This window comes from Dufourea novaeangliae, unplaced genomic scaffold (assembly GCF_001272555.1).
Source record: "Dufourea novaeangliae isolate 0120121106 unplaced genomic scaffold, ASM127255v1 scaffold299, whole genome shotgun sequence".
Classification (NCBI taxonomy): domain Eukaryota; kingdom Metazoa; phylum Arthropoda; class Insecta; order Hymenoptera; family Halictidae; genus Dufourea; species Dufourea novaeangliae.
In genome coordinates, this window is record NW_015374192.1 from 1,499,646 (window position 1) to 1,525,296 (window position 25,651).

Consider the following 25,651-nt stretch of genomic DNA (forward strand, 5'->3'; position numbering starts at 1 on the left):
TCCCTACACTAACGACCGATTCGACCGAATTAATTCGCTCCCCGGTGATTAGAACAGCCGTGTTACCGTGGTTCTCGTGGACTTGGATCGTTAGACCAAATCACCCCCGTATGCTTTCAATTGGAGTGTACGAAAGTTGTTGAACCTTCTTATACAGGGTGAAACGGAAAAAGAGTGTACAACATCTGAGGTAAATAGTAAAATTAATATTTTCAAAATTACAAACAATTTTTCTATCCTTCGATATTTATCGATACTTTTTTTCGTCATTTCGGAAGTACTATCTACCCCAGAAGTTATGAACCCTTTTTTCGTTTCATCCTGTATAATATAACGACTGATTAAACCTTAAGCGCCTAGCCTGCCAGAAATAAATCATTTTAATATCTCCTAATGGTTAACACGCTAGAAGAACCGTATTGAGAAGAAGTTTGGATCGTCTTCGAAAAAGTTTTCAAACTGAATAACATGGGAAAAGGAGTCACGAAACGAAATTGTACAGGGCGCCTGTAGGAACGATTACGGATAAAGAAACGAAATCGGGAAATTACACTGTCGGATTCGCGGTTACCGCCGCGGGTTATAATACTGATATACCTGCCTTCGTGGATTTATGCATACAGTTTTCGGTATTTTTACCGCTTCTGCGAGCACGACGAATGGCCGTATAAGTCATGTATTACGAGACAGCGGTAGCATAATCTGCAACGAAACAAAATGTGGGACGAACGGTGATAAATGGCGATCCCTGGTCTCTCTGTGTGTGAGCTGGTGATGTAAACCGAGGGAGAATTCCGTGAATAATACGACAATTAGCGGTGAAGGATTTTTAACGTGGCACGAAAATAAAATACATAAATGTCTCTCTCTCTCTTTCTCTGTGTTGTTCACGTTTTTTGGGCGTGTAGCAACGGATGCCAAATAACAGCTACATTTTTAACTGACGCGTGGTGTATCATAAATGATCGAAACGAAGAAACAGTAAAAGTCACAGTCGTTATTTAGATGCCTCCGGTATATATAAATTGCGCTGGTCAGTTGGCCGTGATTCGTAGGTCTCGAGCACAGTTTCGGCCGAAGTGGTTTTACGGCATTCCTGACAAGGTCGTTTACCATAGAGCGTGTCTAGATACAATCTCCGTGGTACTCGAATGAACTTTCTTTTGGAATTCCACTGGCTCCGAAGTACACTGGAGAGGAGGGGGCTCTCGAATTAAATATTCCATCGATTTACGATCCGCATTCCCTGCTCAAGACGTAATCGATCGTTTGCAACATCCCATAGCAAATGATTACTTTTAATTATTTTAACTTTTCAATGTGACTCGTTTCTTTGAATAAAGTGGAACGCTCGAATCTATTTTCAGAACACCTCTTACATTAAAGACAAACGTTTCCGATCATAGAATTATTTGCATACACACGTCACGCTATTAAAATTCTCCACTCCCAGAATGCTTATAATCCATAGCGGGAAAAAGGTATTCTGCCCAAACTCGTATTTCTCACAAAAATCCTGCCGCTTATTTTCCAGTCGGGTCAGCGGCGTAATCAGGAGAAAAGACGTCTCGAGACCAGTTTCATTAATTTCCTCGCGGCGACACTTAGGGGGGGGGGGGGATGAGATGGAATCGATGCCAGAAACTGCGCGAAACTGGGAAACGAATCTCTTTTCAGGATAAAATCGTGAACTTTTCGCCACTGATTAATCAATTTAATTTCAAACGATAGCCCCTCGACTGCCCCTAGGTGCACGATTCCCAAGACAGACGTTTTCGAACGGCCATACCAGGGCCAAAGATCCCGATTTATCTTTAGAGGCAAGGGGGTAAAGCAATTTTAAGCTGGCCAAAGCCAGCCGTAGTTACGATCTCGCTTAGCGGAGGCAGCTCGTTGTCGTTGCACGCCGCAATAAACAAAAGAATCGCCCTCGCAACGTCGGCGTTCGCGAAATATACGCTTGAAATAAAGAGGGTGCTGAGGGGTGGTGAAGGGAAGAAAAAGGGGGCGGTACTCGGGTAGCACTCTTGTCGCGAAAGTAATGTGTCTATAATTTACGCGCTGCTCCGGCTCGGTTCCCGCATTCATGACGTGGCCTTGGATATGACCAAAAATCGGCTGGCTCGACTCGCATTCCATTTATCTCTCGTCTCCTCTTCACGGTTCTTCCTTATTCACTGGCACCGGTTTAACGAGTCACCCACCGTTTCGGTCATGGAAATATTCCAGGAACAAAAATATTTGCGAAATCGTGAATTTAAGTGGAGAATGTCACGGCGAATGGCATAAATATTTGAGAAACATTAATAGCTTCGACTCTTTTGTGCGATCGCAACAATTCACGTTTGTTGCAACCGAGTAATTAAATTTTCAATGGGCACACTGTATTGTCCGATCGAAATACATTCATCGACGCTAGGTAAAATAATTATTATGAACGCGACAACGGTTGTTTCAATTAAATGTTTTTCTGGAATAATGTTTCGGGCGTCGTTAATTATAAACTCCAATTTTATATTACTGAATGAAGCTCTGTGGTTAATGTAAGCTGGATAAAATCAGCGGTAAACACGAAATGTAATGTCAAGTAGTTTTTCAAGTCGTCCAATGGGATACAAGGACGCGAAAACGGCACCCGAACAGCCCCGAAAGACAATTACACCCAGCGCAGTAACACACAAGTGCAGACACGCGTAAATAGGAGAGGAAAGCTCCGCTCTCGGAGTTCGCCGAGAGGTTTCGGTAATTTGCATAACATCGTGAATATATAGAGGATAATCCGCGGTAACTTCTCCCTTAAAGCGTTCTGCTTATCGCTAAGTAATAACGCGATAAGACAGTTTGCCGTCGCGGGCGCAGATGTTGATGGGAAAATAATTTCGTCCCGGGATTCTTGGTTCCATCAAGAGCAACCGATTCTCTATCTACAGACTTTCCAAAATACGGGAAATAATTTCAAATAAGAAACATTACCTCATCGAGTCGAAATTTACCCTGATCCTAATATTCCAAATGGTACCAAAGACGTGAATTTTCCCTCTTCATTTTTCAAATGAAAACCATTACTCCTTCGATTATCGAATAATCCAACAGAACACGTTTCAGATATATCTGCCATTCGAAGATTTTCCTCTAGAGTTCGAATTTCCCACGTAAGAAACAGCTCTGTTCGTTCGGAAGTAACTTGTGTATCCGTTTTTCCCTCGTGCAAGAGCGGTCGGCCGTTTTCACCCCCTCTTCTACAGTCGACGAACTTTTCCGCGAACGTATAGGAAAAAGGGGCGGGAGGGGGGGGATAGGGTCGTTTCCGTCGGGAAACTGCGAATATGTAATTCGATTTCGACGGCTGGGAGGCGCACTTACCCACGCGAGTTCTTGTTTCGGGGGAGGCTGTTTATGCGGTGTCGGGTGAATCAATATGGCGACGGCGTCGCGTTCGGAAGGGAAAGGGTAGTAGCGTGGCACCTGCTAGAGGACACACGCATTCAGCCGCGGCGAAACGTAAGAGAAAAGTTTTGATGGGCATCGATGCGCACAGTTCAATAGCAAGAAACGTCGTGGAAGCCTATCGAGCTCTCGTAATTTCGCTCGGCCCCGAAGATCTGCAGGAAGTCTGTTTGGGAGGTACATACGTACCGTCGATTTTAATGAAACCGATGTGACCGGGTTCCAAAAGCAATTTACCGAAGCAAATGAGAATCTATGCGCCGTGAGGTTGTCGGAAACCAGCAAGCTTCAGTTTGGAGAGCCCCGCGGAATGAAGTTAGCCGGAAGTATTTGTTGGGAAAGTTCTGGTGGATGTTTATTCGACTGCGTTGACGGGTCCGTTGCTGGATGCATCTCCGTGCAAACTTCTGATGAGGGAAACCTTTCTGTTTTGGAAGACATGGGAAATATACGATCTCTATCGCTGTACTTACTACAATATTGTTTAATCAATGGCTTACGTTAGGAATTAATATTCTACGTATCTATGATTGCACCGTTCGTATACAGATGACTAAGACTGCGGATTTCAGGCATTTATAGCATAAGGTATCGTATAGAATTCAGTAGAGTTAACAGTTTGAGAAAGTTTCAAGTAGTTTTCAATTTATTTGGAACTAGAATTCTATTTAACAAGAATTTCTATTTGTCCCCAATCTCTGGAAAACTCTATATTTGCATAACAGTCTACAGATAACGTATACACGTGAATACATAAATATGTAGACGTTCATTCGGTAATTAAAATCTGGTGGTTACGAAAGTTGGAGCTCCTGAAGAAGGTAACAAAATATTCATCGGACTATTAAATATTAAATAATGCCATTCAACATTTTGATTATTTTCTTCTTTTAAATTATTGAACTCGGGTACACGTATTCCCTTCTGGTATGTCATTGAATTTCATCGATATGCATTAATAGCAATCTCTGCGTGTCTGGTATCGGGAACTACGGTATTCTGCAAAACCTTTGAAACATAATTGAAAAAAATGACAGAACCGTCAGCGAAAGCGAAAAAAAAGACTGGCAACACGGCTCAAACCGGATCAATCACGATTTTTTCTCCCGTTTCTAACAATCCGTAACCCGTCAAAAACCAGCCCGTGAAAAGTGCACAGAGCAGACTGGCGCACACACACACACACGGTATCGACATCGTTTCCGGTTTCCCTTTATACGTCCGTCGTTTCGCTACGACCAACAATGCGGTCGCGACAGCCTTTTGTCCCTCTCTCATTATTTTCCTACACTTCCGCGGGCGCAAGGCAAGAAAGACACTTAAAAATAAACGGGAGGGCCGACGCGTTAATTAATTTCGAAACGCAATTTTCGCTTTAATTGGGTGTCAGCGGCTCTGTTGTGAGCGCGCACTGTTCATCGAAATATTATACATACTCGTTTTCAGACGAAAGACGATTGACGAATATATTTAGGAAACAGTACCGAATATATGAAACCGTAACAATAGCACATTTAGTTTCACTGTTCTATAGAATTTGTAATTCAAAACTATTCTCTTGCATATGAAGACAATTAAAGCACAGGTATAATAAAATAAAAATTGATTCTGTTAAATTGCTTAAGAATAAATTAAAAGAATTGTCTACTTTTAGGATTTTCTTATATCTATTCTTCGATTAAACGACTGCTTTCAATTTTTCGCTAGAAATACGTAATTGGAAGAAAACTGTAATGACCAACTGCATTAATGATAGGAATTCAAACTTCGTTTGACGAAGAAGCTTAATACGAATTCAAAGGTGAATCACAGGTAGTCAGTAATTAGAGGGACCGGCGGAGAAACGTGTTTTCAGGACGAACATCAGAGGAGGAGGAGGAGGAGAAACGAAGACCTCGAACGAGGACTCCGTAGCCCCGTGAACCATCGTGTGCGAGTAGTCGACCTTAATCCATCGATTTGTCCTGTCGCTAATGCCTCGACTTCGATCCCTCCGGTGTAAGAAATACAGACGGTGGTTTCCTGACCGGGTCGAGAGAGACGAAACGAAAGAAAAAAAAGAAAAGAAAACGAGAGTGCCCCGGAGGCGAAACGAAACTGCATTTATGTCGAGCGATACGTCACCGACGCGGAATCATTCCTTTTGTTTCCGCCACCGGAATGAATGGGCGGTTCTGGTCGATTGGGAAACGATTACAGGATGATGATCGAGCGTTTGAAACTGAGAAACCCGTTAAAACTGTCCAGACCGATCCGATTCGGCTACAGATAGACACTTCCTCGACGCTGTCTTTTAAACGCAGGTGTGGCGTCGGATAAATAATTAATATTCATTTTACTGTTATATGACTTTTGAATCGGTAGAGATTCCACACTTCAGAGTTGATGTGGATGAGAAACAATCTTTCAGGAGAGTTTGATTGGACATTCGATGGATGTTTATTAACATCAACGATATTCAGATCGTGTGGCGATTTTTCGTCAGACGATCCTCTGTTTCTCGACGCGAAACTGTATGCTGCTTGTGAGAAAGATCTCCGTCGAGCAAATTCCACTCTTTAACCGCGCAACAAAAGAAGTCTCGGTAACAATGATCCTCGGGACACACGGCGGACATTAACGTGTCGCAACGACGACCGCAGCCTCCCCGTATAATGCACCCCGAGTATTTGTTCCCGTTTGGAAAGTTGGGTTCGTGTTGATCCTCCGTGGATCGTCTGGCTGATCCCCGCGTTAGCTTAAGTGGCTGTTTCCGAGGCGGCCAGAACGAGGAAAGTTCTAGGGTTCGTTTCACGAACAAATGCAAAACCCGCGTCTGACAAGCGTGTCTTTCTGTTTCTCCGCGTTTCCCTGATTCTCCCGCATCTCCCCATTTATTCAACTTCTCGCCTTGTCCTCTCTTTCTCGCTCCTTTTTACCGATCGATGAGAAAAATCTCGTTGGCACCCGAAATGCGACGAGTGGGGAATCAATACCGTTAAATTGCGACAATCGTGGAATTTAAGAGAAATTTCGACCCTTTCGACGGTTAAACGTCGAATTCCGTGTCTGAAAAGTTCAATGATTCCTCAAGAGAGTCGCGCCTTTGCAGTAGAAACTCGTTTAATGTCGGCTAGTTTACTGCACCTTAGGAACGCCTCTAGCTCACAATTATTTCTCACACTACAAGAACAGAATGTGTACAGTGTGCGTTTGACTAACATATTTTTCATCACAGTAAGTGTGGTATATACAGAGTGTTCAAAAATAACCAATCAATATTTATTATGGTAAATAGGACACACTGTACCGAATAGAAAAGGCTGAATAAACATAGATCGAAAGGTCAACTGTTTCTGAAATATAATTTACCTCAGTTCTTGGCCCTCGTTTATTGCATCCTAATCCTGGAAATTCGTCACTCTACTGCCCCGAAATATGCAACGAACGAAAATGTCTATTGTATACTTAGATAGTCGTAAGCAGCTAAAAATTGCGTACAGATTTTTGGCCTGGGCGTAGTGCAAAATTCTCCCCAGGACTTGGAACTCATTACATACCTACGTTCTACAGACGATTCCAGTTCGTCGAGTAAAAGCCATCCGGAACCACAACACCCGTGCATTTCCTCCCATCGTAATCCCCAGACTAACGAACATCACCGGCGTGTACACCCTATTTCACATTTTCCGCGGCGTTTCATCCATCTCCGCGGCATCAACCCGCCCCTGTTTCACCCATTTTATACCAGAGTTTCGATAGCATCCTCGATTTACCTTCATCGTATCTAAAGCTGCAGCAGCAGCGGGCCACAATACCTTTTGCACCCACGGCGTAATAAAGATCCATCTATTTCTGTCGTTTCTCGTTTCCTTTCATCCCTCCGTATTTCATTTTCACCTTCTTCTCTCCTCGTTCCCCTGCCACACCCCCTTCTTTTGTCGTTTCTCGCCCGACACCCTCCGTTTCCACACGCTGTCCACTCCAATAACCACTTCTGTTTCCTCTCGCCGGATCCTTCGGTCCACTATCGCCCCTCCACCTCGCGGAAGAGGACTTGAATAATGATCCCGGGCCGTCCGAATGGACAGCTTTAGGGATGACTCGCATAGTTTCGCCGGCCAATTCGGTGAACCAAGAGAGAGAGATCCCCCGATGCCGCCTAGCCGCAGGTTCATTAACCGAACGCGGCGTTCCCAGCCCGGCCGCCGCACTGCCTGTTCCTCCGGGTTAAAACCCTTTCGTTAATTAGTCATCCGCATCCGGATAGAATGCGCCACAGGCTGCTACAGTTGTTTTATGCAACGGATCCTACCATCGTGAAATTTCGTTGTCCTTCCGGATCGGTTCCATGTGCCTGGGTTTTGTTGTCGTGCGACTGGATAATGAAACGCGTTATTGTTTCCCGTGAAGGACAGGCGCGTTTGTCGGTGTCCGATGACCGTGGCGGAATTTATTCGATGAATATGGAGGGGTCCGCCCCGGGAATCGATTATGTTGAGATGAGTCTTTTGGGAAGGAATCATGGTAAATCTGACAAAAGACGGGGATTTTTCAATTATAAGGAATTGGAAGTTTCTTTGCGATTGTAGGAAGGAAGACCATGAATCGAAAGGTATTCACTGTCCTTTTTTTTACCGTCGAGGGCAAGTCGACCATTATAACAATTTAATTCCATACTTTCGATGATTAACATCAAGGACCAGTAACACTAAGGATAATTATAAACTTTCGTCAATTTACAACGTGGAGAAGACATGCATCTGTACCGAAACAAACCGAGCTTTATGTCGTGGTCTTTCAGCCCTCATAAATTTGTCTTTTACCGAAAGCCTAGCCTCTGGTTAGCTTCTGTTTACTTTGATTTGATTGATTTCAGAGGGGGATACCCCCAGTGATGAGAATAATGTCGTATATATTATTAAAATACGTAGCCGTATGTCAACAGTGGGAATAAAATGGTTAACTGGACTTAAAGTGACAAAGGAAAGTCTCCTCCGATCACCAATCTCACAGCCCCTGTCTCAGGACACTTTGGAAGCTCTCTCGGGCTCAGTGTTCACGGAAGTGTAATTCAGTTACGCGGATCAGGTCGCCGGGGTTTTCGCCGCGGTTCTATTCCGCCGCTCCGATGAAATAATTAGGTGGGGCTGACCGATGTAAATTGAAATAGTCACGCCAATGTCGTTTACGTTCGACCCGCGACGCAAAGGGGAAATTAATTAAAGCGCGTGGATCGCCACCGGATGCAACCGGGCATTCGCCCGGCCGAAACGGGTCCAAATTCGGTGAACGATCGATTCCCAGGAATTAGTGGCCCATGCCACGACCCAAGACCGCAGAAAAGCCGCCCCCGATATCTGCGATGAATTTTTTATGGAGACGGCCCCCTGAGTGGATTATTTCTCGATGAACTGGAAGATCTACTCCACAACGGATCCTCCCCTTGATTGCCTGACGGGAACCCATTTTAATTGCGCCGCCAGTCACCCGGAGAAATACATGAAGAATGTGAACATCAATACCCGAAACTTCAAAATTTCACATTGAACATGCTGAGTTACGAAGTTGGAAGTTCGATAAAAACTTCACCTGAATTCTCGTTTGTTCCGATTTTGGTAACATTCATCGTGAACTTTAACTGAAATTCGTATAAATTTTTCCATGAATACCTTGAATGTACATTCAAGAATAAGTAGGGATTGTACGGGTTACGATCGTGATAAGAAAACGAAATAGAAATTGCGGTCACTCGAGAACAGCGAAGTAAAGGCGTGCAATGGAACACGAGGCTATTTCTCGTTGCTGGCGTAATCAAAATAAAATACAACACATTCCATCTAGCTCTGAATTAAACAGTTCTATATTAAAGCCCGGAAAAATATTTCTAAATTAAATTCCACCGGTAGTTGAAGCATGGTGGACGTGTTGCTTTCATCTCGACGCGTATACACGTTTATTTCAGGATTGATTCGAACATTAAAAGCCGGGTCCCTTCGTTTCTTTTTCATTATCGTCGAGGCGCGGTCTCCTCTTTAAGAGTTTCCGAACTGTCGGTTATTAAAACAGAGCGGTACTGTCCCTCCCTTTTTCTTTCTCTTTTTTTTTTTTTTGTATAAACTTTACGGGACCGTAAAATCCTCGGCTAACGACAATGCCGGGCGTTCGCATATTTTATCCCACCCCCGGACGCGAAAGGATATCCGGAAATATCCATACACATAAACATGCGTCTTCGTTCGACGCGCGCGCGAGCGTGGTTTTATGGTGTCTCTAAATTTTCGCCGATAAAATCCAGGAAATTTACCGCCCCCGCTGGGGGCTAAAGCACCTGCCACACTCTTATTCCGAGGAAAAGTGGCTCTACCTCGGCCAACGCGGGGTCGGTCCAGCCGCCCCGGAATCGATGAAAACCATCGAGAAAAATATATATGTATATGTACGTATTCGTACCTGAGATATTAGAAAAGTGAGATATCCTTGCATATTCACGTCGTGGAAAAGGATTCGTTCGTGGAAAAATCTGTATCGACGCAGGTGTTTCTTGAATGATGGATTCGAGCATCGACGCAACCTCGAGAGAACGTAAAAATTGTATAAAAATATGGTAGTATTTTTGGAAAGCACTTTCGACGATTTCTCCGTTCCACGAATCCGTATGGGAATTCCCCGAAATATAACGGTCCGACTCGCCAGGAACGCGCGATTTCGATTGTAAATCTGTGCAAATTGATTCTGTTTCCTTTTTTCCTTTTTATTTTTTGTTATTCAAGTTCCTCTTGTTTTGCGGAATTCGTCTTTAGGAATGGTATGTTGTGATTTTTTTTTTACTATCGTCCCGGATAGCTGGAATTCCGACTGCGGTAGCGAGGAACGAAGCAAGAAGGACGATTTTTAGTGGGACAGGAGAACGCAAGAAATAATCATCGTGAATGGAAAGGATGTCGGTCGCGGTATATCGATCCGGCTTTTCGGTATTGTTGTCGCCGTGAATCAGCGAATGACTCATCCAGCGCACCGTTTATTAAGAAGAACATCGATTCCAATACCTGGAAAATTCGTGTCCTCGATACGCTCGCGAATTCACCGCCGATACACCGGCCCCATTGTCGAGATATGCTATGCTAATCGTTCGCAAATACAGGATGATTCAGGACTGGAACAACTCTGTTTTCGATACCTTTCAAGAACAACAGAATCGTCAACTAATCGAGTGACCGAAATATCGGTAAATACAGGCTATTTGAAAATCGATAGTTCAGTTAAATAATAGTTCTACCAATCATTGAAGTATTAGTATCTCCTTATTTCGGAGCATTTTTTAATGTTCCAAAAATCTCAGGTGACCCGAGTTTTCTCGAAACTTCCATACGAATATCACTGAAAATACACGTCCAATTGTCCACCACCCCAGACTACAAATACCGGATGATCAACATTCGCAGCCCGGTCGCTCAGAATCGAAGCAACAACGTTGCAACGTTGCTCGTCCAGCCGACAAATAACCCAGGGTTTTTCGTAATTAGCCGGACAATGGCGGATCGTCCTGTTGTTCGATGGCCCGTACCGCGTACCCCCCCGTGTGATTAATTAAATGTTCAATTATCAGCCCAAGTGGCCCCGAGCTCGTTCATTTACATCGTTTCGCTCCTACCCCACCGATGTATCCACCGGAAATCGAAATCGGCCGGTTCGATTCGAAATTACTCTTCCCGTCTCGCGTCAGTTACAAATGCATTGTCACGCGATTAATCGAGCCGGCACGATCGAACCCCACCGGTATCATCGTTCCGGGGATAGATCGTCGATTATCGTTACTGAAAGTTCGTATAAATCCAATAGGACACAATAACCTTTTCAATCGGGCCGCCACTTCGTGGCCCCGTCTCTGTTCCATCGGATCGAGAACACGTATTATTTCGTTTCCTCCGTGAGAAGTATCGCTCCCGAAATGGATCTCTTTCTCCCTGACTCCGAAGGAATAGACAATACCAATATCCGGTGCATTCCTCGTCTCTTCGATCGGAGAAATAATGCTCAGTTGAAAATAGAATCGGTGAGAAGTATAGTGGAAGCGAATGGAGAACAGGTAAAAGTATACTCGAAGATTTTTGCGAAACAGGAAGTGTCGTGGGGTGAAAAAACAAATTTTTCGAAAAACCAGGAATTTCCTATAGTTTCCATTGTTTTGAGGAGATTTATATCGAGAAGTTTCTATCCCCTCATGGTTTACGATCCCCATTTCGGAAATAAAAAATTACCGAGGATCCGACCGGCGACTGAAATTTCATAAATTTCTCTCTAAGAACCGCGACACGGAGCGGGGGGTATTACGTTCGTTCGCGGGCCGGCAAAAGGGCTCAGAAAATAAATCCGCCGGAGCTTCCGCCGCCGACGAGATGGAACTGTAACCTGGGCTCTGGGTTCCCTCTCGATGTAACGAAAATGAAAATTGAAATTGAAGTTGACGTTCCCGCGACTGAACGGTAATCCGTCCGTAACGGAGTACACGTTCCCCCTTTTCGAGACCTCTAACGACCTCCTGCATCGAACCATTTCGTGAAATATGGTACCCTTCTTATAACGACTCGTAGGCGACTAAAAGAGGATATTCCTGAATGGAATGAAAACGTGGAGACGTCTAATCGGGGTGCCTCTCTGTAGCGGTAACTAAAAATTCATACATCTTGTGGTCTGACTTTAAGAGAGGATTCCTGTCGAGAAAAAAAAACGCTGATATTAAACGAAAAAAAAAATCGAAAGTCGAAAGAAAAATTTCTTTAAATCACCTCTATTACGTCCACGAGATTCTACGATGAAAATTCTACGTTTCATCGTTAAAATATGGATGTATGAACGACAGAGTCCTCCGGTCCCTACCGAAAATTGTACATGCAGCATTTCGTGCGAACAAAATTCGTATGTCGATTAAACGTACCATCCACTGTACAGCGATGCGAATTGTTCCGATCATTACAATAGCGGGCGAGCGAGAAGTGCTCGCGTATCCGCGTAACGATTCGCGCGTCCCGTTCGCGATATTTCCCGTCTCGTTAAATATGCTCTCGCGACTCTGTCCCGTGTATGCGTGTGTTCTCCCCGTGAGTTCGATCGGGCCGGTGTTATCCACTTTAACGCTGGGACCCAGCGTCGAAATTGAAGTTTCGAATTAAACCGTCCGGATGATCCGTCCCGTCTGGCTCGCTTTAAGGCTCGTTTGCAATTTCGTCGCCGGCAAATATGATCCCCCCCCCCTCCCCAGCCTCCACCATCCCCACGACACTCACTCATGTTCGTTGCTTTAATCTGAAATTATAGTCCCTCGAATTAGTTGATCGATCCTGTTCTTGCACGGACGACACGACGAAAATAGAGGAAAGGTCAGACACTCAGCCCGATAAAATTACTTCGAATCTACCGACGCCCCGCCGTTGCTTTGTCGCGAATCACGTAACAATAAGCTCTTGAAACGTTTTGCGTGTTGCCGCGCGATAGAAACGGATGGGGAAAGAGAGAGGACCGTGTATTCGAACGGACGAAAGTGGTATAGGGTACTGTCATTAGCGGGCACAGCTGGAAATGGTGAAATCAATGATTTCGTTTCGGAGCCTGGTTTCCAATTTAAATGACATCGGTGTCAGGGTGTATAATATTACGAGTGCATCGAATGCACTGTTGCTAATGAGTTTGTCGTTAATACTTTTTATCGTATAATCTATCTGATTTTATAGAAATTAATACTCGCTACCGGGGGTCACATATGCGTGACGCTCCCATTTCTAAGTCGACATACTAAAGTAGAATGTGTCTTGCAATATTCACCTATATTTTATATGTTATTCATTGTCTCTTTTTTATATATTTTTTTAGAATTTTTTTGAAGAGAATGATTGCCTTTGAAATAATGTTTCCAACGATCTAATGTGTCAAGTAACTAGATAAAGATGAACATCCCCTTTCCATCGTGTAACATTTTCGTTACCACCCAATATAGTACATACGTCCCTCTAACCTTTTGCAAGTCTATCGCCTTTCCTTCGCGTCTTAAAGCCTTGTTCCCTCCGGTCTCCTGCACCCTCGACGCCAACCCACCCTTCTTTGGTTTTTACGTTATTAATACACCGTCGCCACCGCGTAACTTTCACCCACCTCCCAATAATTTTCGTCAATATAAAGTGGCTGAGTGTTGCGGTCGAACTGCCGCGGAAGTTCGTAATATCGCGAGAAACCGTCGGGTGGTGGGGGTGGAGAACAGGTACAAAACCGTGCACCGCGGGAAAGTGGTAAATTTTCCGTGTCGGTGCACCCTCGAGCGGTAATAATTCCACGCGATCGATAATCTCATCAGTGAACTTTTACAATCTCGACCGTCGGAGTGGACGCTCGAAAGCGCAACCGTACACCCGCGGACGCATTCCGTACACGTTCCTCGAGTTTATCTCGGGGAAAGTAGGACTGACATATTGGGATCGTTCTGGCCGTCTAGTCGCATTTATGTACCCCCTCGTGTCGGCGTGCCGCGCCAAAACGATCGTCCTCCCCACACCTCCGCCCCTTTTTCTTCCTCGTTCTATTTGCTTTTCGTTGACCCCGGCCGTCTCTCAACCCCTTCAGAGAGTGTTTCATCCGTAAACGTCGCGTGGACTGCGTCGAATGAAAATGTAATGGTAGCTTGTATCATTCTTAAACGTTCCTTTGTGACAGAATTCGAGTATGTACTACCTCTTTATCGGATGTATTGTTTTCTGAGTCCTTCGAGAACGTTGATTTTCTTTTTTTAATGGTAAAGTTAACGCACTGTTTATTGTTATTTGGACCCGATAGGTAAAGAAAGATAAAACGTTACGTTATAATAGTAGCGATAAGCATATTAATAAACGTTGCGACAGATAACGCCGGGGAAGAAACCCGATGAAGCATCTATCGATCTTGCGACGAGTTGATGACCTAATTATCGTCGTCTGATGTTTCACTGGAAAGCTCATTACGTGAATCTCGATTCTAGGCTCCCTTACCTAATTAAGGTATCAGACCTCTCCCATTTCAGAAGACGCTTCTTTTTTTTGTATCCTTTCATCGTCACGGGTATTCCTTCCTTGATTCTTTTTTTAATTTCGACTTCAACGTTGTTCGTTCGATGCGAGGTATCTCGTTTTGTTTCCCTGGGATCGTTACCTGCTTCCTACTTTACGGTACTGTCTTAAGATTTTAATGGAATTCGTTACTAATTTATATCGAATTACAGGACATTGCCATTTGATCTAATACATATAACTGGTGATTGCTTCTTTACGAAAGTATCCTTGACTGTTATTGAAATTTTTGAAGAACCTATGGAAATCAATTTTTCCTTTTATTTCTCAAATTTATTAACCCTTGGCGCTCTAACGTGGCTGGCACAACAAATAAAAGTGACCTACTCCAACTACTTAGCTGTATACTGTCAACACATTATAATACCGTTACTTTAATAAGTTCCGTACGTATATTCCCTACCTGCTATTATTGTTTTGTAAACATTACGAATATAACCGTTCAGAATTTTAGTGAAATTCATTGTGCAGTTTGCAAGTGCAACCGCCAAACGCTTGAATGAAAAATGATTTTTCGAAAAACTGTTACATTTTCTCCAAAGTACTGTGATTTACAAAATATCGCCTAAAACCCCTTGAATAGGCTACTTACAAGCGCCAAAAATGTACAGAATGCAAACGATTAATTTCTCGACTAATAAGCGAATCCCATAAAATATTCTGACATGAAAAAATTTCGTTTCTCTTTCTTCCAGGTGTCGAATGAAGCAATGGAGGAGGGACCTACCCCCAACCTCGGTGATAATCACGTTCCACAACGAGGCTCGATCGACGTTACTCCGGACCGTCGTGAGGTAAATTACACCCCTCCACCCTCTGTTAAATTACCTAAATTTATCATCGAAATCCTTCGTTCAACTCGGCTACCGTCCGCGCGATCGCAACACCGTTCGAATAATAAAGAGCGAAAAAAGGGGGTGAGGGAGGGCGGCCTGGGATGCAGTTTACAGCTGGTCGCGTTCACGTTCCCCGTGAAAATGGAAAAACGTCGAATTCAGCGAAACGAGATTAATATTTCCTCGTTGCCGGAAACGGGAAGCGAGTAATCGCGAGTGGATAAATTCCCGCGCGTACGTGCGGAAGTGGTGGCGGGGTGCGATCGCGGGGATGCGCATCGCCTCGGACGATGCGGCGGGAAAACGCGAGAAAATTCTCGATGCCTGGGTCAGAAGCGGAAGGGGGAGGGCACCCTAGGACCCAATGGAATTTTCTAATCGTCGTTCCATCGTTCCCCGCCCTTCCAACCGGCCATTACTCGCTCCCGCGTATTATAATCGCTTCAGGTTTGATGGTGATAAATCACGCGCGATATATGGAAGGGTCGCGTGAGAACGCGGAAGGATGTTGTGATGCGTCGTGATCCCGCCTCCCTCGACCCACGAGATAACGATATTGCCTGCGAGAAAAAAAAATCGAGAATCCCACGGGTACGTAATTCGTATGGCAATTCGTCGAATATTCGCTGGTCGCGCGTCAGTGAGCTGGATTAATCTGATATCAGGAAATCGGAGTGGTATTTTTAATAACATTAATCACACTCGGATCGTCTTGGGAAAAGGGTGAATAACATACCGGAATACAACCTCAACAACTTCATTTGGAGCTATTAATCAGAATATACTCGCGAACCGCGCACGTTGCCTCAGGGGAGACATTCACCAAGTCTGGATAGTCAAAGTGTCGAAAGACACGATTCGTCGTGTACCGAATTATCATATCTACGCTTATACATGATTCGTCGACGAGTTAGAAGACATTTATAACTTTATCATCGTTTCCGAAAATAATGCAGTAAATCCTAGATGAGTGTGTTCGAAGGCTCCTAGGTGCCGACAAGGAGGGGTTGTAACAATCACTTTTTAATTAGGTTTAGTACATCGATAGAGCTTGGAATTCTGAAGCCAATGATATTTGTTTCAGCCGCATGCGGCCATTAGTTTATGAAATATTTAATGTTTAGTGCCTCGAGGAGGTTTCGAGCAATCATCGAGGATTTACTGTATATCTTTACAAGATTTAATTATCGCCAAAAATAATATATACACTCGACGGGGGCAGCGACGGGAATCAGAGATTTCCCTGTGGAACGCGAGCTTCTTTAATTGAAACACTTTGCCGGCGGTGTGACGTAACGCGAGCCGAACGAGATCACGAGGCAACTTCCCTCCCGGAAAAGAATTTCTCTTAACGGGAAGGTAAGCAAGTTTCAGTGGACGGGAAGGGCGGGGGCCGAGTAGTAGAAAACTTATTTAAGGGAGGATCGTTGTTTTTTGAGAGAACGTCTGGATGGGATTAAGGCACTCGATGAAATTAGAACTGTTTAATTTTCGACGTGGATACGCTACCGTGAGGAAAACCGTGCGGAAGAATATGTGTGCCTATTTTTTGCTTTCAGCGTATTGAACAGAAGCCCTGAGCATCTCATCAAGGAAATTATTCTGGTGGACGACTTCAGTGATCATCGTAAGCTTTAATTATTGATATTCTAAATATAACTATACTCGATGTTTAGTATAATATTCATAGATAGTAGATCGTGATATATATCTGGTACGAAATTCCTTCGAACGCTCGATCAGCTGAATTTTATCCGAGAATAAAGCTGTAACTCCGATGAAATAGAAGCTCGATGACTATTACACGAGAATACATCTAGTATCATCCTCTGACAAGGTTAATTTAGACGTGTCTCTATTTTATCGGAACATCAAAGGCGTATTATTTTTTTAGAGCTGTAACTGTGACGTACATTGTTCCTAGGTGAATAAAATACTGATTGTCTTTCCTCCGTAGCCGAGGATGGCGAAGAACTGTCGAGGATACACAAGGTGCGGGTGATACGGAACGAAAAGAGGGAAGGCTTAATGAGATCGAGGGTGAGAGGCGCGGACGCGGCAACCGCAAGTGTGCTAACGTTCCTGGATTCGCATTGCGAATGCAATGCCGACTGGCTGGAACCATTATTGGAACGGGTGGCCGAGGATCCCACGAGGGTCGTGTGCCCTGTTATTGACGTGATCAGCATGGATACCTTCCAATATATCGGTACTTTATAATTTTATGGTAATCTTACACGAGAAACATCACTCTCTATTCTCAAATTCTTATACATCACTCACTACCTCTGTGCAACTAAATTTCTAAATTCTCTTACCCTTTTATCGAGTAAATTTAGGGTCAGTTACTAACCAAAGTGAACTACGTGTTTCAACATTCGATTCATAAAAAATTGCAATTTGATAATTATCACGTCTCCAGGAGCGTCTGCTGATCTCAGGGGTGGTTTCGACTGGAGCCTGGTGTTCAAGTGGGAGTATCTGAGCCAGACGGAGAGGCAAGCCAGGCAAAAGGATCCCACGCAAGCGATCAGAACACCGATGATCGCGGGCGGTCTGTTCGTTATCAATAAAACGTATTTCGAGAAGCTCGGCAAGTACGACACCCAGATGGACGTCTGGGGCGGTGAGAATCTCGGTGAGTTTTCTCATTCGCAGATCAATATTTACGGTACACATACTGGATGAGTCTATAAGATCGACTATCTGAAATAACTCGTTACCTATCAGTTGTATCAAGAAACGTTGTAATGAATGTAGCACTTTAAGGGACGCATCAGATGGATACAACTTGATTTTTCTAAATCTTATTTTCTTTTAGCTATCAAGGTGACTTTCAGTTTTTTAAAGGTCAATGCATCTTTTTTTAAATACCATCATGTTATACATCGCTTAATTCCATCGACAACAGCGTGGTATTAAAAAAAAGATGCATTGACCTCGAAAAAACTCAAGGTCCCCTTGATATGTAAAAAAATCAAATATAAAGAAATCAAATTTTTCCCTTAAAATGTTACATAATTCATTAATACGTCTTCTGATACAATCGAGAGGTAACGAGTTATTTTAGATAATAGTTCTTATTGAATCATCCTGTTCGAGGCAATAACCTGCAATAAACGAGCTTCTACTGTGTACCGTGATCCGTACCGTTTCGTGTCTACTCGACGAAACCACTCCACCTCCTTTTCCAGAGATATCGTTCCGGGTGTGGCAATGCGGCGGCAGCCTGGAGATTATTCCGTGTTCGCGAGTCGGTCACGTGTTTCGAAAACGCCACCCCTACTCGTTCCCTGGGGGTAGCGGTAACGTTTTCGCCCGAAACACACGACGAGCGGCCGAGGTGTGGATGGACGATTACAAGCAATTCTACTACAACGCGGTGCCGCTGGCTCGTAACATCCCCTATGGAAAGTAAGTGTCTTTGATACACATACGCAACGTACATTCTCGTTTACGTAACGTTCAACGGTCCAGAGAACGCGATATTCATAACCGATGAAATCTTAACCATCAGAAACCACACCCCACCTGAGCGTACATAAACACGACACCCAGAGAATTAAAGCAAACTTGAAATCATAGCATATACTTTACGGGTGAAGTTTCAGAAATTCAATGGTAGTAATTGCAAACGTGAGAAATACTTTTTTTATCGTAACTGAAAGAAGCCGTTATATGCTAGCCAAATAGAATGTTACAGACGAAACAATGTTCACCTGGTGGAAATTCGCACTAGAGTGTGGTCTCTAAGGGTGAAACTAACACAGCTGATGAAATTCTTCTAGATCGACAACTTTTCCCTCATAGAATAAATTCTCGAGGAGTGTTCGAAGGTGAACACTGAACGTGAAATATCTCATAAACTAATAGCCACATGCAGCTGGAACAAATATCGTTGGCTTCAGAATTCCAAGCTTTATCACTTGCCAAACTTCTTTAAAAAGTGAATGCTACCACCTGGGGACCTCTCCCTGTCAGTGCCGAAGAACCGTCGAACATTCCTCGAGGATTTACTTGTAACTTGCAAAAATTTACTCGACTATCGGTGTTTTCTTCCATATACCGAAGCTGTTACAAGGAAAATTTAGGGACTTTTTCGACTTTCGAGGACTCGATTTGTTCGCGTTACAAGCGACATTCCGAAGATTAAGCATCCAGTGGAAAACAAAGAAGTTTCGTTCTCCCGCACGAGATCGTTTGTCACGAACTAATTTCTGGGCCGTCTTATTTCCGCGAGTGCGCGCGCCCTGAGTCTCGATTTACGGCGCGGGAACGGGACGAAATACCGATAGTCGATTTCATTAAAACGCGCGTCAGCGCACGTGACCGGTATTAATAAAACGTGTACCGTCCCGGTTCCTTCCTCCCCCACCCCCGGTTTTAGTATTCAGGACAGGATGGAGCTGAAGCGGAAATTGCGCTGCAAGCCCTTCAGCTGGTATCTGAAAAACGTGTATCCCGAATTAGTTATACCGACCAGCGAGGGCGGCCCCGGCGGATCCCTGAAGCAGGGTGCCGCGTGCCTGGATAGCATGGGCCATCTACTAGACGGGAACGTGGGACTTTATCCGTGTCACGATACCGGCGGTAACCAAGTAAGTACGAACCCCAGGGTTCATTATTCAACCGACGCGTGTGTGTCCTTAAATAAACCCCCTGGAAACCCGTCCCACTGTCGAATCGTACGCGTCGCTTGTTTCGACGGAAACATCTCTTCTCGTTCTGACCCCGTGCCGGTATTAATCCGCGTATTCAATTTTACGTTACAATTACCACGGCAAGGATTTCCCGTGGAATTAAAGGATCCGAGCACGGGCTAACCCTTCGCTACGAGAGTGACCCGGGTGAAATAAAAATAATATGTATATTTTAAACATTATCCCTTGGTTATTTATGTTGGACGAGACACGATCCATTCCTGTTCGCGAGAAGTCTAGTTAAATTGTACTGAGAGTGCAGCGGATAGCAAGTTTACTCTCTCTCTCTCTCCGAGTAGAATAAAATATATTGCAAGCCGATGAAACTATTGAAAAGTCTCCACTAATCCAAGTGTAGAATTATCTAAATCAGCTGAACTTTTTATAATGCGATGTATATTATCCTATACCTTGTCACTTGTCCAAGTACCTAACGCATCGATTTCTTCAGGAATGGGGCCTGACGAAGGACGGTCTGATAAAGCATCACGACCTATGCCTGACCCTGCCGGTCTACGCGAAGGGTACCACGCTGCTGATGCAAATCTGCGACGGCAGCGAGAATCAGAAATGGAGGCACCTGGAGGGCGGTCTGATCCGTCATTCGAGGATCCCGGTGTGCATGGACTCGAGATACCACGCGCAGCGGGGCATCACCGCGGAGAAATGCGACTCGAACGCCGAGACGCAGAGGTGGCATCCCTACAATCACAATCACTAGCTCGCGCGTACGGCCGGTGGCTCGTGAAGATCGCGATGTCGTCGTCACTCACGAAAGACACAACGAGTGCGGTATCTGATCGGCGGAAGCCGGATCGATCTGATCCGGGCCGCCGTGGATCTCGTCGATCCGAAATCGAACAGACTCGATCGAACCGGTCGATGAATGTCCCGTGTCGCCACTGAAATGGACCACGACTAAAACCCAATTTTCCCTCCACTGGGAAACAGTGATCACCCGAGATATACTCATGCGTTTAACGAGACTGTTCCCGCGAGCATTCGCGAGTATCACGATGGTAAACAGGATGCGAGGGCTGAGTACCACGGATCAAGTATCCCCGAGTGAGATTACCAGAAAGCTTGGAATTGAATTCCTGACTATAGGAGATACGAGTGAATTTTTTATATTTAGATCGATAGGTTGTTAGATATATCAGTATGCTTTCATTTATAGACTTGTTTGTGTGATAGGAAGACGAAAGAGGATTGATGAGAATCGATGAGAATACCCTTTCGCGGATGGAATTGCTTCGTAACTCGGTATGTTTCTTGGACGGACTACGGTTTAAACGATATCTAATATATTGTTGTTTAAACACAACGATGGACAATATATTAGAATCCGATGATTCGTCGGCAAGGTGACTAATCTCGAAGACCTTTTCATTCCGATGTACTTTCAGAAAAATGCATTTACGTATTAATGTTCATGATCTCAAAGGATTTCCATTGTTCGGTTACTTGCACGCGAATATCATTGTGAAGAGAGTAGGAGCCTGAGAAAAATACACTGATACCGTATCATTCTAAATGAACACGAACGAAACCGCCGAACAAGCATCGAAATATCTTGTTTGATGGTGAAGTCACTTCACGAGCAGCTGAAGTATCCGTTTCAGCAGTTTTAGTAATCGAGGACGATCGAAACGGGGGCCCGCATGGTCCGTTTCTTATCAGTTCCCCTATTTGTCACGGCCTCGATCGAGATCTCGAAATGATATCCGACCGTAGCGAATCTTGTTTTTAGCTGACCCGAATGTTAAACGTGTATACGCGACCGCGGCGTCGTTAATTGTCTCTCCGATCGAGCGGACGAATCGCAGCGTGAATCGGACACTACACATCAAACGGCCGACACGATTCACACAAAGAGATTTATTTTTGTATAACAAATTGTACACTTACTTGGTTGTGCGAATAGTTGGAGATTGCTGTATTCCCGCTCGGGCGACTCGACGCGTTTCAATATTAACAGAATTCTACGCGTTAAAAAGAGAGTCTCCCCTCTTGTTCTCTTACTTAAGTGAATCTGTAATTAGATGGGCAACGCGTCGTGTCGATTGCAAGGCGGGAAACGATGCGACTAACGCAGCAATACTCGGCGGAAAATGATCTTTTGTACACTCACACTTTCCCGACGACAAATGGTCTACCGCTGTGTCATTTCGCATTGAAACTACATACTTATACATATATACATGAATGGGAATTATGCTATTAAATATTATAAGCTTTTGTATGATACCACAGGCGCCCTCTGATCGCCTGGACATGCGCAGCTCTATGATAAGGAATTGTTTAGAGGATTCTTTCTGTTCTAGACGATGTCGTATTGAAAACTCTTTTATCAACAAAATCCGAAGATTGTTCTCGTAAATTATTTCTTAAACATCATTCTTTCAATAACTTTCATTTTAAAAACTATTTAAAACTTCGAAAGCGAATCATTTTGCTAAATTTTAACGAAACTTCTTCAATGATCAGTATTCTTTGTGTTTTTTATCTTTATCCTGCTTTGAAACTTATGTCATGTATATTAACGTGTCATCCAATCCTTCCAAGAGTAATTTAGAGCCACGGATAGGATTTAAGAGGAGCAAAACAGGCCTGGCTTGCGAATCGATGCGCTGTAAATACTTTTACGTATTCGATTAATTGTCCCTCCCTCTTTCTCTCCCGTCCTAAGGCGTTTCCGAGTAGCACTTTCTCCGCCCCGTCAACGCGAACACCTCGCTGTTCACCGCTTTCGTCGCGCGCGCTTGGCGAGTAACGAGACAACCATTAATCGCGTAATGATTGTACATAATGTGTCTACGATACTTCTAAGTATAAGCTAACGAAACGTACTTCCATGAATCTGTAAGCTGTAAGATAAACGAGCGACTCGAACATAACGTTACGATATATAGTGATCGACGTCGACGTTGAACACGTGTGTCTGAGAGACCGAACGACTCAATCGACGCGAGTAGAATAAGAATAATATAGTAAGGTTCAGATTAGTGGAAGGGCTTTGGTAAACCGAGGAGGGAACTGTTACTCTAGAAAAGCCAACGAGATCCACTGCGAGTAGACGAAATAGAGTGTCCACAGGGATGATGGAAAGGACTTATAATGGAGATGATTAATATTAATATGATAATAAGGCATTACACTAATCCGAACCTTATTGTACGCTGTACATTGAAACGAATATTTTCCGGTCTATATTGTAATCTATGCGTTGAATTCTTCATTGATTTTATATCCGGTTAAGACGCTGCCTCTAAGGATGTGGATTATATACAAGGCTGATTCAGAAGTGATATCTCAGTTTATAGAATCATCATACCCTCGAATTCAAAGGATCTTGACGCTTATGGAAATTTCATCTTTAGTTCTGACACGCGGAATATATCTCTAAATCATTGAACATCACTTTTGAACCAGCTTTATACAGTATGTTACATTAACACGCGTTTCAGATACGAGGCAAAAGTGATTTTTAATATTAAACGTTGAATGTTCAATGCTCGCTATTTTCAAACTATCCGATGTTTGTGTTACAATTGTTACATTGGTGCATTGAAGACTCGGTATAATTAGACCTCGGTCGGACACTTTAACGATCAACGGTTCTATGATATAACTCGAACTTAATCGACCATTTTTCCTTCCAAAGTGTTCAATCGCGAACCGTTTGTTCATTCTTTTACGTTGACTCTACATAAAAATTGTAACGAACTCACATCTCTCCGCTAATAAAATAATTCTGACAAACACAGTGGACGTTCGTTTTCAGAGTCTAAATACCTGTCTTCATAGTGTACACATTGAATTTTTATGGCTCTGTATTTTGCAAATGTATTATACTAAACCTGGATGAAATATATATAAATATATACACTACGTATATACTTATGTATATATAAATAAACATTTATGTTAAGAAAACAATATTATAGCACTCCTAGGAACAAGGTTTTTTAATAAAACAATGGAATCATTCCAACAGCTCGTATCTAACTAATTCCTATAAAAAGTATCCACGAATAAATAACATATCTCATGTTATTAAAAACTTCATGTATAAGGGCTTAGTCTGCAAAACTTACTCGCAACAAGCAAGTCTTTTGTAGTCTAACAGAATTATTAAGACTGTACACTACGTTTCTTCAATCCTTTCTTCACTTTGTTCTTGAATTCTTCCAGATTTATATCATTCTTCTCTTGTTTCTGTTCTGTGGGCTTTTCTTCAGGTGGTATAAATACCTGAGCCCTGCGTTCCTGTCTCTTCTTTTCAGCCTCCTCATGTCTGGCTTCTTGTTCCCTCTTCCTCTTGGCTCTCTTCTGTTCTTCCTTCAAGAAGAACTCACCAGATGCAATCATCTTGTCTATCTTGCTCTCCTGCTGCGGTGGTGGGAATGGAGTATATGGTTTCTTCTCTTTCTTATTCTTAGGTTGTTTCCTTTTGCTGACATTCTTGCTACTGAACTTTGGAAGAAACCTCTCCCAGTTTTCATTCTGCAGCTTTGGATCTTTGGCTAACTCTCTTTTGATCATTAATGCTTTAATATTATAAATTGGGTGGATATTCTTCATGGTGTCTTCTACTATACGTCTCACTTGTTGGAGACCTTTGTAGGGACCTAAAGCAGCCACTGTTTGTCCTTGTACTAGTACATAACAGTTCGTCAGCAGTTCAATAGACTTCAACGTACATCCATTAGGTCCAATGAGCCTCTGACGTCTCTTCACAAACTTCTCTCTGTTTCTCACTAATGAAGATATTTTTATGACGTCAGAGCCAATGTCATCCTGTAATACTCTAACAGCTTGTTCAAAGGGAACAGATCGAGACAACAGCTTGATCACATCACGTGCTTTAACAATAATATAGGGATCCCATGTTTTCCTTGTGGTTTTCACTGTCATGCTACCTTCAAGCAAATCCAACTCTGCTTTGACAGCATACTCTTCTAAAGCTTTTTGGACAAGCGGCCAATGTTCTCTCAAGTATTTTTCTCTATACTTTGGGAACAAAGTCGCAAATGAACTTTCTTCTAACAGACGATGGGGATTATCCTCTGCCTTGAAAGCTGGGATTTTCAACGACCATGCATTGTCTACTGGTCCAGTTGCCGTTGGACCGCCGTCAATTTCAGACCCACTCATTTTCACACTTAAATTTATAACACGTTCATCATTGTACCAAATACTAAAATCACGACTAACACCTCGTGCAACACAATGATTGTCAGGTTATGATTGTTTCGTGACTGAGAAATGGTTGATCAACATGGCACGTGGTGCCATCGATGGCAAAAAATCCAAACTGTTAGCCAATTAATAAGACACACCCAACGGTAGGTGGTAGTACTACTATGTATGGATAGATAGACCACAGACGATATCAGTAGACTAATATACGTTCGATAATTGCCGCAACGATAATTAATAACTGGGAAAATCCCTCGCTCCCACGTATTTCTCACACACGTACGCGCACGTCACTCCGTCACGCAGGGCACCCAGGACGCAATACATACAATGTCGCGTTTAACTCCCGTACGATTCATTACAAAGCTGCAGATGCAATGCGAATGGAAACCCG

General features: G+C 43.5%; 2 protein-coding genes across 2 annotated transcripts in view; one reads left to right on the forward strand and one right to left on the reverse strand.

Moving 5' to 3' along the window:
* The window catches only part of LOC107192193 (polypeptide N-acetylgalactosaminyltransferase 2), a 51,902-nt gene extending 31,011 nt beyond the window's left edge, over nt 1-20,891 (forward strand). Inside the window, exons 4-10 of the mRNA XM_015581399.1 lie at nt 15,215-15,313; nt 16,915-16,982; nt 17,313-17,564; nt 17,778-17,993; nt 18,550-18,769; nt 19,743-19,953; nt 20,507-20,891. Coding sequence (XP_015436885.1) covers nt 15,215-15,313; nt 16,915-16,982; nt 17,313-17,564; nt 17,778-17,993; nt 18,550-18,769; nt 19,743-19,953; nt 20,507-20,776 — 1,336 coding nt within the window. The 3' untranslated portion in view covers nt 20,777-20,891. The remainder of the gene's footprint in view (nt 1-15,214; nt 15,314-16,914; nt 16,983-17,312; nt 17,565-17,777; nt 17,994-18,549; nt 18,770-19,742; nt 19,954-20,506) is intronic.
* Nucleotides 20,892-24,012: 3,121 nt separating this feature from the next.
* On the reverse strand, nt 24,013-25,212 carry LOC107192257 (KRR1 small subunit processome component homolog). The gene has a single exon (XM_015581471.1). It carries the CDS (start codon nt 25,210-25,212, stop codon nt 24,190-24,192), a length of 1,023 nt encoding a protein of 340 aa, XP_015436957.1. The 3' UTR covers nt 24,013-24,189.
* Between the last annotated feature and the right edge of the window lie 439 nt (nt 25,213-25,651).